We start from the raw sequence: 15,026 nt of genomic DNA on the forward strand, positions 1-15,026 counted from the left end.
TTCTTTTTGTTTCAGCCTACGTATGTGACACACTTTTCATTTAATTTCGTGTGAAGAAGAATGAGATACTTTTAAATTTGAAACAATTTAAGTTTATTTACATTTATTTCCAAATTTACATTTGATGAGTAGTTTTTATAACCGTACAAATGTTAAGATATGTTTACATATGCATTTCAAAAGTTTTTGGCTATACAAGTATTGGACCATAAGTTTTGTATGTTTTTATTTATTTCCTTTTTAAATCACCTACAGATTCAAATTATAACACATGAATATATTAGAACAGAGGGAGTACTAAATAGTGATATATACTTGAATTGTCTCAATTTATGTGGCGGTGTGCCGGATTGAAAACGAAAAAAAATAATGACTTTGGAAACTTGTTGTTTGAGATCAATAAGTTGAAATATTTGTATGACTATATAAATCATCAAACTACAGATGAAATGTTAAATCAAAATTAAATTATTTTAAATTTAAAAAATGACTTTTTTTTTTAATGAAAAAGCTAAAAAAAAGCACATCGCATACATTACATCAGAAAGATTATTACAATTAGAACCATGGAGAACGACAAACCAACTATAAAGCTAGATAGGAAGATGACAACTTATTGATCAAAAGAGAAAAAAAGAAAAAATATGAAGAAAAAAAGAACTCGATCCTTTTTGGTCCAACTTTTAGGTGTTCGATACTCAATACAGTTTGATTATATTTATATTCGTGCCGTGTAGGGCCCTATTCATGAGGAAATGTTCCCTACTAAGAACTTTTTTATATTCATGATTCAAACTCGAGATTTCTGATTAAGAAAGAAACAACTTCATCCATTTGCACCACATACTTTAACGGTCTTTTTGTCCAAATTATTCGTCATTTTACGTGTTTCTTTTGTCCCAATTGGTTTATGTTGCTTTTAATATAGTTGGTTTGATTAAAGTTTGACCATCTTGAATTAATCTTCCAGAATTAATCAATTCTTGAAGGAGAAGAACTTTTTACTTGTAAAATTAATTTTCTTGTAGATATTTTAAGTTTTAGTCAGTATGCAATATATTATATTTTGGTCGTATTTCTGACCAAAAACAAAACAAAAAAAAAGTAAAGAAATATTTTTTTTTCTCTCAATAAGCAAAGCTTCAATATTTCCTATAAGACAATAAATTAAAATAAAATACAAGGATTGGTCGTATGGATGTATAAGATTTTTTTTTTGTATTCTTAATCAAAAATCCCGAGTTCGAATCTTAAATATAAAAAAAATATGTTGATACTTTGAACGAAATTAGTTTCCCAATTATGATATCATGTTTAAAGACAAAGTATAACTTGAAGCTTCATGAGTTATAGATTTTAATTTTTAAAAATAATTGAATTCTAAAATTAATTGTAACTTGGTAAATTAATAGTATACATACATATTTAATACTGAATTCGATCGAATCCACACTCTCCGTACACACCCATGACTTCACTATTTTCAAGAACTACATATGAATAATTATTTAGGCATGAAAATAACGTTGGAGGCTAAGAAAAATGTTGGCACGTAGAGATTTAAAAACTGACAAAAATATTTGTAGAAATTATTATATTATTACCCCACAAGCTTCCATGCATTCAAAATACACTTATTACAAATTCAAAATTGGATCAGCCAAGTCATAATTGCACTCTTATAAAATATTCAAATTTTGTTGATAGTTTCGTAATAAAACATACTCAATATAATTTGAAAAATATTAGAATATATAAGAGGGTGAGATAATAGAAAGATTTTATTTCTACCGTTGAAGAAGTATAAAGAAAATCGATAAATCACCAAATCGATCGATAAGCTGAGTCAAGCTGAAGAAAAACAAAATCTGACTATTGTTTGATTTAGTATTTTTTAAAAAAAACTGATTTTAGGCGGGTTGGTTCAATTTTAACTATTAAAAAAAATCAAACCGAAATCAAACTACTACGACATTATCGTATACCTATAAATTATGTCATATTGTCATACTTAAAATTTAAATAATTAAAGGAGGTGACATATTTAATAGTACGTATCATCCTCAGATGGATCAAATAGGAGATTCTATAACTTATTATGGCTAATGCGTATAGGTAAAGGAGGTGACATATTTTCAGTGGTTAACTTATTACATAATGAACATCTACGAACACGTGCACATATTTTTTTCTTTCTGAAATAGGAGCCAAAATATCTAATTAAAACATTTTATTATTTGTTCAGATGCTAATTGATTAGAATAAATCATAGTTTAATATCTAAAAAAAATATTGATAAATTTAAAGGACTATCGATATGTTTAGCCTATTTATTTAGGTAGAATCAAGTTAAATTCCAATTTCAAACTTAATTAATTAAAAGGAAATTAAATTGTGGTCCATCCTACTCTATCTAACTTCCTACGTTTACAAATTGTGAGCTAACGTAACGCCAAATTTTATTTTATTTTTTTGGAACATATGCAAGTTAGGCAATTATCCTAACTATAATTATCTTAGCTAATTTATAGATTGTCATCATAATGTCGTTTATGGTAGATAATACTATCCCTGTCCACTTTTAATTATCATAGTTTTCTTTTTTAGAGTCAAATGATAATAACTTTGACTAATATTTTATACGATGTATTTTTCATCATATTGATATGAATTTTTTTTGGGAATTTTTAATACTTTTCGTATAGCTTTTGAATATCTAAATTTTTTGTTTAAAATATTAAATTAATATAATCTAATTTAACTTTAAAGATTAGTCAAATTGACTTTTGAATAGCATAACATGAAAATTAAAAATAAACAGATGAAGTATTAATTGATCACGGGTGGTGGAAGGCCATATGACCATATCAAATATTTATTGTGTTAAACGTGATATTCTTATCAGTTTTTACACATCTTAACTAATTTTACAGAATATTTATTACTTTTTTACTTGTAAAAATATCAAATAACTTTGATCACTAGAATTTTGATAGAACTTATCGTCAAAGTTATTGCTTGTCAATTGTTACTATCAAAGTCATTTTTTAAGAAAACAATGTTTATTATTTGGGTAGTTAGTGGAAAATATTTCATTAAATAATTGTGTTAGCATATATATACATCAAATAGTGTTTGATGTAAATTTTGAGTATTAAAAATTGATAATAAGATTTAAACGTTCAGTTGTTACCAAAAAAAAAAAAGATTTAAATGTTGATTGCGAAGGAAACGATAAACGCCAACAAAAGTGAGGAAGTCACATTTTCTACGGTCGATATCGGTTTATCAGTTTTTAATTCTTAAATCGCTAAATTAATAAAATATTTTTATCTGTTTATCAATTTATCGATTTTGATCCTTAATGGTTTGATTTTCAGTTTAACTAATAAGAAAATACTCATAAAATAATCATATGACTTCTCCGATAATTTGGTGTGATATGACAATGATATAACTTTACGGAATGTTGATAAAATAGAAACAATAGTAACTAACATTAAAAAAATATATACAAATGCAACATAAATAAATAAAAAGGCTGAATGACCTAGCTAGGAGGCTCATGTACTTGACTCCGTTTGTCAGTTGAACCCTTCTACTCATCACTTTGCCAAATGAACCCTTAAACTCAATAAAATTTTATTTTCTAAACCTCTATGACCATTGATCGAGCTTATGTGGCATTAAAATGGCTGAGTTGGACAAATGTGTGACCTCACACATTTAGCAAGTGAATGCAATATTTTTATTTAAAAATTATCAAAATTATAAGACAAAATAATAATAACAATAAATTAAGAAAAGAAAAAAAAATCTCAAAACCTTTCTACTTCAGCCCACCCCACCCCATCCCCACCCCTTCTCTCTTCTTCTTCAGCCCCAACCATACCCTTTTTCTCTCCTCCTTCAGCCCTAGACCCCCCCCCCCCCACCCCCACCCCTACTCGATCCTTTATATTCTTCTTCTTTAATTTGACGTACACTCCATCACCATAATCATCAAATATAAAATTAAAAAAAAGTTTTTGCAAGAAAACATATCATTCATCATTTTCATAAATTTAAGATCTATTAATTGAATTTACTCATAAATATATTTTTTCCAACTTGAAGTTTTCTTGATTTTTTTATCAAATTAAAATAAATAAAATCTAAAGCATGTGCAAGAGCTAATTACAATCTATCATATTTTATGATTGAGAAAATGAGCGTGAACTGTGAAGAAAGATGAAAATGATGGTTTTTTTATTTTTGGGGTGAGGCGTAGAGGGTGGGTGGGAATGAAGAAGATGAAGTAGGAAGGGAGGAAAGAGAGAGAAAACTTTTTATTTTCTAATATTATTTATTTTTAAAATTTAATTGTTATATGTCATTGGAAAAATAATAATAATAATAATAATAATAATAATGACGTGTCATTAAAAAATGACGTGGTATTTTATGTGTAAAATGAGTATATACACGCACACATATCAGATGAGAAAAAAGTTTAAAATATTGTGTTTGAATATTTGGTAAAATCATAAGTACAAGGGTCTAACTTACAAAAAAAATCAAGTACAAGGGTCTCTCAGGTCATTCCACAATAAAAAAAATTAAGACAATTATGTGAATTGTAAAGAGCAAAAGTAGTAACCAATAAGATATTGATATTAATATTTAAGGCTTTATTTGTTTGTATTTAATAGAGATTTTAATCTTAATTATTTAGATTTTAGATTTAATTATTTAAATTTTAATGCATATTTTAATATTTAAATATATATTTAAAGTCAAACATTTTAATTTTAATGAAAATAAACTAAACCTAATGGAACAAGAAAACAAAATTAGTGCAACATAAGCTACCATAATCTCATTGTAATTAAGTTTCGCAATTAAGTATATCTAGTCATAAATATTAGCTAAAATATTATAATGCATCTATATACACACATTTTATGTGTTTTTAGTATAATGAATTATTTTTTTTAGAAAATGTGTTTTATATAAATTTGATTGGAGAGTGAAAGTCATGTATGTAATCATCACCAAAAAATATATTTAATTAAAGATCGATAGCAATATATACTAGCAAACACAATGGTATTTCGGAAAAATATTTTTATAATGTTCTGAAATTCAAGCGATTTATGTGTTTCGATTTTTTTTTCAAAAGAATTATTCGTTTTGCTATTCTCTCCTTAAAAAGTCGCTCTTTTGGCTTTGAAGTCGCCACCAAACACACTATAAATGATTTATGGAGTTTTATCTAAAATAATTCGAACATAATTTTTTATAATAAATATTATATGTAAGCCATGCTTCACATATTTGAAAGTGACTTGTGTTAATGCATATCCAATAATTTAGACCATACAATAAAAAGGTAGGGCCCGTTGATTATTAATAAAAGTTTTCAAAACGTTTTTTTCTAAAAAAATTCATAAGTAAATTAAAGTCGTTTGATTGAAAAGACGTAGTATTCTGATAATTAATGAAACCCAAAAGGGTTTTCAAAAACTAAATTATTCCAATTATTTTTGGGTCTTCAATAGCATAGTCGAGATAAATTATTTTGATTTTGATATAAAAAATATCGCGATAAAATGAAATGCTTATTTATTCTTCTGTGTCAAGTGAAAATATATAATAATATATTCGATTAAAATATTCTAATAAATCGATAGACTCGATGGCAAAATATGAGAATATTAAGTCCTACGTAATTTATAGTGACCATAACCTTTTTTTATTTTTCTTTATTCTTTTTATTGAAAGCAATTGAGGACAAAAAAATGCCAAACTTAGAAAAATTTTAACATTAGTATTTTAATATAATTTTATCCTTAAATTTTGGCTTATATGTGACAAGTCAAGTCTTAATTTAAAACTTATTTTTTCAATTAAATACAGTCATATAAAATAAATGAGACGAATGAATATTATTTTCTTTGTCTCATTCGATGTGGCTTATTTTTAAAATTACGAAAATGACTTCTCTAATGACAGTAAGAAAAATAAGTTTTACAAAATGTCAGTTCATATTGATTATATTCTCGTAAAATTTAACACACCTCATCTTTATTCCTATTCCTAACCCACCACCTCCCATAATCAGTATCTTTTGCTGACGTATATATTATTTATTTTCTTGAAAATATTTTTCATAAAAAAATTATTTTCCGTCCTACCCAACCCCCCATTAGTCAAATTTTTTTTTCTGGTATTTAATTATACAACAGTTGAATTAGCATATCAAGAAAAACAATCACTATCTTAAAAGTCGGTGATAAAAAAAATATAGGACTTATTCGTGTCTTTTCCTAAAAAAAATATGGATCCCAAAATGATTTTTTTTTTATTCTAAAATTCTGATTTACTAGTTTTGCATATTATTTTGTGGAGCTCTTTGCTAGTTCTAGTACTAGGATTTTGAAAATATGTACTTTGGTGAAAAATCAATATTATTCCCTTTGTTATCTTCATGGTCCCCTATTATTCAATATCATGGTGTGCTTTCAGTCTTCAAAACAAAATGATATTCTAGTTTTACTATTTTTTCCGAGGTGGTCAGAAAAAAAATATCGTATATACAAGTAATATGATACACAAAATAATTAAATAATATATTTTATACACCCTTAACAGAACAAGCTGTTATAGCCTAGTGGTTTCACCTGTCTCGATCACTGACATTCGTCAAGCAGGCCAGAAATTGGTACAGTCGATAAGACTTTATACTATAACGAGGCATTCAAGAACTTGTTAATGCAATACTGCTATGTATTTCTGCAATTGAAGGCATCCAAGTAAAGATATATCCATCAGGAATTTCCTATACAAAACCTACTTACTACAATGGCTATCTCTGTCCTTTCTGAGGTATTAACAACGTTGACGATAGATCGATTATCGTGTCCCCAACGACTCAAAACATTTACACCTCCAAAAGTGATCAGAAGAAGTTGGTTATGACAAATCAGGATGGCTTTTTACCCCTTTTTTGGGAAGATTTGGCAAGTACATCGTAAATTTCTCTTCTGCGTTTGTTGTTGTTGTTAAGGAGATTACTGGTATTGACGTTGTTTGTTTTGACGCTTGAGGGGCTCTTTCCCTGTGCATGTAGCACGTCCTGTACGAAGAATTTCAACTTCCATAATGTGGATTCACTCTGCATAAAGGTCAATACTTCATGTCATGTAAAGCAAGAGTAGATTAAGAACTAGAAATGCTGCATATATGAAATGATCACGACCGATGACCTGAGCATTCATATCAAGTTCCACTTCTGTTGCTGTTGGTTGGAAAGCAGGATCATTCTGTGCCACAATCAATAGTGCCTTATTAAGATCTTCAGGAGACAGCTTTGTGAGCGCATTCCCAAGTTGTTTCCTGTCTTCCGTTGAAATCTTTCTGAAATATGTATTAGAAACTTAGCGACAAATACTGCAGTAAACCTAAATTCGAATCACATAAAAACAGAATATATCAATAAATCACATATGCAACACACATCTAAGCGAGTTGTTTAAGAGGCTAGCCACATTCCCTGCCTCCTTGTTGAATCAGGAGCATGAGTGTGACATACTAATGTATCGCATAAGCATATCTATGGCCCAAATTGTACTTGGAGCATTTCCTGTTTGCCTGCTATGTTAGTGTTTCACCTTTCATTCTAAATTCGCTGATTATGACTTCTACTTTTGCTATTAGATAGTATTTTTAACAAGTAATAACAAGTCTTATAAAAACTTCCATTAAGCCTGCGCATCAGGTGTAATTACAGATGGTGCGAATTCTCTACTGTGTCTAGTATTATAGCATCTGCATCTTGTACAATGACCGGTTTGTCCAACATACTTATTTTACACTCCACATAAGCAAGCCAACCAGAGCCAGGAGGCAAAACAAAAGAAGCTTCATTGTCGAAACCGTGTCATGAGCAGGCAATCACTATTGACTTTGATTTCCCAGCCAATGCTTATCCATCTCCTTACTATTGGAAAAAGGTCATAGCATAGATTTTTCCTTTACCATTAGAATTGTTTGTTCTTAATATATTACAATTTATAACCAATTAACAGGCATTACAACTGCTCCCCTCCCTATCCAGGCACAAGACTCCTAAACTTCATTTCTTTTCCACCTTCCTTCATAACTGGGCCAACGTATAGGCATTAGTTATATTTATTTCCAGTGTCTGACCATTTTTGCCAACAAAAAATCATGTTCATGGGGTTTTCACCAATTACTAGCACCATATGTTACAGGGATTTTCTTAAAAACACCCCAATGTTCAACAAGGAAAAGGGTTGTACCATGGAAACATCTATCATCTTTCAGATAAAAACAGAGAAAATTCATCGATCATTTTAGGTAATATTTTGGATTCTATCAAAAGAATATCTGGTAACCCCATTCGATGAAAGGAAGGACTAGAGTACAAGGTATATTTATAAGCAATCAGCTACTTTAAAATTAATAAATGCACAGCTTAACTGAAGAGAGTTGTTTGTTAAGGTTCTAACCTGCATTTCTGAAGCACCATTTCCCTGAGTTCTTCCAGTTGCATGTCCACCTCATCCAGCTGGATTTAAAAAGATAAGTATAAGTTATTATCTACAGGGTGTTAAATTTAATGTGTGAAGAGGAAGATCCATAAACAGTTAGGCCAATATGACTAAACTTTTATGTTTGTGTCTAAAGGAATCTGAGCCTTAACTACCTCAATAGTTAAATCTTTAGCCATTTTTGCATGAGTAGCCTCTTGAGCGAGCTGCATATCTTGTTGGGCTTCTGCTTCCTCTTCCTTTCGCCGTTTTTCCTACGAGCAGTAGTTCTATATATTAATCTCTCAATCATTTACTTAAAAATCCGATTAATATCCTAACTCATACAAGCATATTCTTGATGAAAAATCTCATTTAGCATATAGCAATAGCCTAGAAGAAAATGATTCAACTATCTTAGCAATTTACATGAGATGCTGAAGAAAAATACTATAGATAATACATGGATATGAGTCATACCTCTTCATCAACTTTGGGCAAAAGCTGCAACCATTTCTCCTCGAATTTGCCCAACAAGGTTTTCGCCATTACATGAACGTCATCCCTTTCCTCGTTGTATTTCATTGCATTCTTAAATATTAGCCTAACGTCTGCACATATCTCTCGGACATGCTTATAGCCAGAACCATCCTTTGCTTCCATCTTGTTTTTGATAGTACTGAAGTCCATAGGCTTCTCAATAACCTAGAAATCCCATGATGTATTAGCAGAAATAAAAGGAGCATATGATTCCTAAGAACATCATAGATACAATAAGTACACGGACAAGAAAATTCAAAGCTTTTACCTCATAGTAATCATGCAATCCAAGACCCTTGACATCCACGGGTTCCATAAAAGGTTCTGCCCACTTGTGCTGAGTGATCTGACAATTAGACTAAGTAATGAGTATAAATAAATTAACTGGAGCAAATCTACATTCGATCTTAAACAAGGTGCATCACCATAATATGCTCAGATGCCCTACCCTTCTTTCTTTTACCATTATTTCCTATGGTAAGAAGAAATAAACTAAAGAAAGTTACAAAGACAGAGAAGGATGAAGGCTAAGATCAGACGAAATACATCTTTCAATTGGTAAATCAGCAAGCTTACTTGCAAAGGAGAGACAGGAAGAGAATGCATAATCAACAGCAGGACAAGTACAATGATATGTACCTCCGTAGAAAAAGTAAAAAGAGAAAAACATCATCGGTACCAAAAAGTGAGCAACTGACATGAGGCATTTCAAAACTTTGTATACTCTTACAGGTAACAGGAAATCACAATGACAAAAAAAATACTAGCTTAACCGTATTAACATCTCTTCAACACTTATCAGGAGCTTCAATGTATATCAGAAAACTTTCCATTCTGCAAATTCAGCATGTACCACTATGTAGTATTTTCTCAATTTCTCGTGATCTTTACAGTACTGCTTCGGGATACAAAATGATTTCATCTAACAATCGTTAGAAGTTTGAAGGATCACAGAAGTTACGCTTTAGTAGCACACTAGCTTTAGACAGACAAAAAGTTGGCGAGGCACGGAAAAAACAATGAGATTACCTGACGTAATATAGTACCAAATTGGCGCATAAGTTCTTGCATTCTCCTGGAACCAGCTGCTTCTCTACGTGATGCATCCTGCTGCCGCCTTCTAAAGCTAGAAATCTGTTTCTCTTTGTCTTTCAGAATAGAGCCACCTCTTGGCGTGTTTGATTGTTTTTTACTAGTATTGGAATAGAAATGCTCAACCTCATTCAGTCTCTGCTCAAGCTGTTGATGTAACAAACTTGTGACCAGATTATATTTAAGAGCAATTGTAATCATGAAAACAGAAATACATGAGCTATCAGCGCATAGATGCTGAGAGATACTATCTTTTATATTGCAAATTTTGGGTAATATACAGTTTGTGTGCTGGTAAAACAGAAATAGTCTGATGAGAGTAACAATACCAAGAGAAATAACATCTGCTATATTTTTTATGAACTACGAGCAAAAGCTTTCCAACAGAAATGATTTTTCAAAGAGCATTAAGAGTGAAGCTATGAGGTGATCACTTATGAAAGAAAATTTAGCTTAACAAGCAACCTTTTCCTGCCTAAGATTGAAAGAAAAACATATAGAAACAGGAAAAAGTAAACTATAAAAGCAAAAATCCTATGGGTCACGCTCATACAATGGTAAATAGATTGTGTCTCTGATCAAGCAAATTTACAAATTCCTACCCTTCCGTGAGCCCAAGCCTTGTGCACTAATTTATCTATCTAACATGGTTTGGCTTCATTCCAATTGACCATACTTTCCCTATTTGTTTCGCCATATATGACTCCCAAGACAAGGTTTCAAAAACTGAAGAGATTACGCTTATGGTCCCCTATATCTTCATTTTGCACGCTCTTGCCAAAGAATCTTGGTGAGTACCTAAGTGTATCTTCTCGTGTGGAGCATACTATCAAAAGAATGTTCTGATATTCTTTTTTCTCAATTTTCTTTAAGTAAAAAGGAACTTGAGAGATGCAATGGATAATCTCTTTGCCTTACACTTTCTCCTATTAGAATGCAGCTTTTGCACATAAAAAATTGTACATACTACAGGCAACCATAATGTCGATCAGAATGAACACTTCTATCAAGTGGACAAATTGAATCGTGTATCATTTTTCTGAATTGTTAATTGTGTATCATCTAAAACAACAACTTGTACATCAACAAGTTCGGCTATATGGATCAGGCTAACAATATACAAAATTTAAAAAAAACATAGAAATAACAGTTGTTTTATTAAATATATACTAATAATTTATCACAGATAACACACTAGAAATAAGCTAGAAATAGCGTGTTAAGATCATGTGGACAAACTATATGATAATATGAAAAAACAACAATGTAAAGTACAATAGTAAAAGACAATCTCAAAGAATGTTTGGACAGATTTACTATCCATTTGGATGTCAACTAGCATACAACAACCAAGTATACAATTTTCCTCAGCACCAAGTTACCTGATCAACCTTCCCAACCATTTCATCAACACTTCGACCGAAATTTTCAGAAGCAGCAGCATTGTCTTTCTGCTCTTGTATAGGGATGTCAGGAACTAAGCCGTTTAGATTCTCCATCTGATTAAGACATAAGCTTTATCTTAGCTGAAATTCATTGACTTTGTTTCAGCACAAAAAAGAAACCCTAAACCCAAAATCTAGAGAAACTACACCAATTTAATAAGGTCAACAAGATGAACCTTAATCGCAATAACATTTTCACTACTTCAGAACCTGCACATTAAATAAGCTAAAGCCTCACCGAATTTGCAAAATATTCACATAATAGTGGATGTTCATAAGGATCCTACTTGACTTGAAATTTACACATTCACATTTAATGGTCTAATTTTATTTTTATCTTCTCTATGATAAAAATGTAAGAAAAGCGACCATTTATTATCCTCAAAAGAGAGTAGTACACTGCACGATTCTGCCGCCAATATCGAACGGAAAGTAAATGAAATGCATACTCTTCCCATCAAATACATTTCTTTATGCACCCTTCGGGGTGGCCTAGTAGTTTGGGCTTGGGACTTCCATGGTGGAGGTCTCAAGTTCGAAACCCCTTGCCAGTGAAAGTAAGGGGTTTGCCTTCTGGGTCGAGCTCGTCGCACCGGGCTTGCCTAGTGTGGGTTACCTCTCCTATGTGGTTTGCGAGTTATTGCATAGGAGTGGGGGTTTTACCCTGTGCGCACCCAAAGGGTAGCAGCTGCGGGTTTCCCTTGTCATTAAAAAAAATACATTTCTTTATGCTATCTGTACTAAGACTAGTCCTCCTAAGCTACGTTTCAATGTTCTCTTCCTTGTCTTACACTTCTATGAGTTGCATTGAATTTCCTTCACCTCATGTTTCTTGGGTTCTCTTAATTTGCTTCTTTCCTTCTTTTTTTTTAAAATGGTAAATATTATAGAAGTTAAAAATCAGCACTATGAAGTTGCTGCAATTACATCCAAAAGACAGCAAAAAAGAACATCTTGTCTATCTATACAAAAGATTCCAAATGACTCTTTGTATTTCTGTGTTCAAGTTGATACTTGCGATATTGACTTCTCGTCACTTCTCTCTTATACTCTTCCTGTCAACAATTCTTTTTCTCGTGTATTCGTCTGTTTGTTCCTATTCTCAAATCTCAATTTACGGGCAGATTCTTGGAAAATAAAAAGATGACCCTAGCTATTGAAGTTCATTATAACCAATGTTACCAAATTATGGCAGCAAATTAACTTTTTTATCGATAATCAATCAACAACTGGATATCAATTTTGCAATTGATCAGTGAATATGTTAAATAGGTACTCAATCCGAAGTATAAGATAATTTTGCATTTCAAATTGTGCACTTTGCTTCAAACAATAGTTCGTTGTGCTGCACATTGCCTCTTTTTTTGAGCTTTTCAGTTTTTTTCGAAATACTGAGTTAGACAGTCTTCTTTCGAGTCGATCATCTATCAGAAACAAACTCTATAGTCTCTAACCTAGGTAGACGATACATCTCCATACATCCTACCCTCTCCAGACCCGCTTGTGGGACTACACTTGGTTATATTGTTGTTGTTGAATTATACAGTTTTAAGAGCTGATTTTACCCACCCAACCACACACCAAAGCATTACAAAAAAAAAAAAAAAAAACTTTCACAATTTGATAGTTCTACAATTAAAAATTATCGAAGAATGAAAAAAGGACTAGGGTTTTGTTAAAACAAAGATGAAATTTTTATTATTATATATATGTATTGAACTTACAGCTCGAACTTCGCCGGTCGCCGGAGTAGATCGGAGAAAAGCAAAAGGTTGTACGGAGAAAAGCAAAAGGTTGTGCCGCCGATGAAGGAGATTGGTGACCGGTGGAGTGGACTGGACTGTTGTCAGCTAATTTTTGAGTATGCCTTGGGTTTTGGACTATGTTTTTTTTTTCTTCAAGGATTTATAGTAAAAGGATTTAAACTACCATCAAAATAATTTTGAAAATAGAAAATCACATTAATAAAATAAATAAATTTGATAACTATCAAAACTTAAATGTAAGATTAATAGAGCGATTGTGAAATCGATTATGTTGTATTGGACAAAGTATTGACCAGTTAAAAACTCTTATTTTATGTTCGGATGATGAGAGTTGTGAAAAGTAGGATGTTGAGATGGATGTGTGGACGTACTAGAAAACAAGTAATGAAGGGAAAAAAAGATTAAATTATATTGACAAAAATAATCGAAAAGGAAAAAGAGGAGGAAAAAAGCAAGGGACTAAACAATGAAGTGAGATTTGAAACACGCCTTCAATTACAAATGTCACCGTTCAGGCATATGAAGACCGAGGAAATGCACAAATACCTCAGTAAAAAATGTGAAAAATATATGAAATACTTATTAATCGAACTGAGAACACTAATAATGTAAATCCTGAATTACAACAAAAGAATTGTCATTTGAAAAAAGTTAAATACTAGTTAATATTATTTGTTATAGATGTCACAAAACAAATATATAATTTTTCTTCTTCTACTTAATGAAGCACGAAATAATTCATAACACGAAATATGGAAAATTCGGTCCTTTAATGTGATTTAGTAAAATAGTTCCATAGTTTTTTAATAAACAACACTCTCAATCTTAAACAAATTGGGATTGATTTAACATGGATGTATGAACAATAATTTTTTACCTATATATTTCGTATGATTTACTATATATATAGTATAACTTTTGGATGAAGGGTGTTCGACTGATACGTAACCGATCGGCTATATGAATACTCACTTTTTCATTTAAACTCAACTTATATCATTGATGTACAAAGTGAAATACAACAACAATATATTCGGTGTAATTTCACAAGTAGGGTCTTGTGAGAGTGGTGTGTACACGACCTTATCCCTACCTTATGACTTATGAGAAGTGGCAGAGCCAGGATTTTGACTAAGAGGATTCAAAATCTGAAGATACGAACTAGTCGAAGGAGGTTTGATATCTACTATGTACATAAAAAAAATTACTTTAATCATTAACATAAATTATTGAAGAAAGAAAAAAGGACTAGGGTTTTGTTAAAACAAAGATGAAATCTTTATTATTATATATTTGTACGCCGGTCGCCGGAGTAAATCGGAGAAAAGCAACGGGTTGTGCCGGCGAAGAAGGAGATTGGTGACTGGTGGAGTGGACTGTTGTCAGCTAATTTTTGAGTATGCCTTGGGTGTTGGACTATGTTTCTTTTTTCTTCAAGGATTTATAGTAAAAGGATTTAAACTACCATCAAAATAATTTTAAAATAAAAAAAATCATTTAATTTATAAAATAAATTTGATAAGAAAATATTATCAAAACTCAAAATGCAAGATTTATAGAGTGAAGATCAAAATCGATTATGTTGTATTGGACAGAGTATTGACCAGTTAAAAACTCTTATATTCAAAATATGAGAGTTGTGAAAAGTT

At 31.0% G+C, this 15,026-nt stretch overlaps 1 protein-coding gene across 2 annotated transcripts; it reads right to left on the bottom strand.

The window, feature by feature from the left end:
- Positions 1-6,790: 6,790 nt before the first annotated feature.
- LOC125871738 (transcription factor GTE1-like) lies at positions 6,791-14,794 on the bottom strand. 2 transcript variants are annotated; one of them, XM_049552396.1, is made up of 10 exons: positions 14,694-14,794; positions 13,336-13,364; positions 11,549-11,665; positions 10,104-10,313; positions 9,343-9,420; positions 9,015-9,239; positions 8,711-8,809; positions 8,514-8,572; positions 7,248-7,398; positions 6,791-7,156 (listed from the first exon to the last, which is right to left on the bottom strand). In XM_049552396.1, exons 3-10 carry the CDS (start codon positions 11,663-11,665, stop codon positions 6,965-6,967), a joined length of 1,131 nt encoding a protein of 376 aa, XP_049408353.1. In that variant the 5' UTR covers positions 13,336-13,364; positions 14,694-14,794; the 3' UTR covers positions 6,791-6,964. The 2 variants fall into 2 exon arrangements, with proteins under 2 accessions (XP_049408353.1, XP_049408352.1); XM_049552395.1 differs by lacking the exon at positions 14,694-14,794 and having other exon boundaries at positions 13,336-13,383.
- Between the last annotated feature and the right edge of the window lie 232 nt (positions 14,795-15,026).

This window comes from Solanum stenotomum, chromosome 7, assembly GCF_019186545.1.
Source record: "Solanum stenotomum isolate F172 chromosome 7, ASM1918654v1, whole genome shotgun sequence".
Taxonomy (NCBI): domain Eukaryota; kingdom Viridiplantae; phylum Streptophyta; class Magnoliopsida; order Solanales; family Solanaceae; genus Solanum; species Solanum stenotomum.

Coding starts and splice junctions, on each gene's coding strand:
- LOC125871738 (XM_049552396.1), bottom strand. CDS start 11,665: ATGGAGAATCTAAACGGCTTAGTTCCTGACATCCCTATACAAGAGCAG. Junction 8,810..9,014: donor TGCCCAAAGTTGATGAAGAG/GTATGACTCATA, acceptor TACTGCTCGTAG/GAAAAACGGCGAAAGGAAGA. Junction 8,573..8,710: donor CTAAAGATTTAACTATTGAG/GTAGTTAAGGCT, acceptor TTTTAAATCCAG/CTGGATGAGGTGGACATGCA.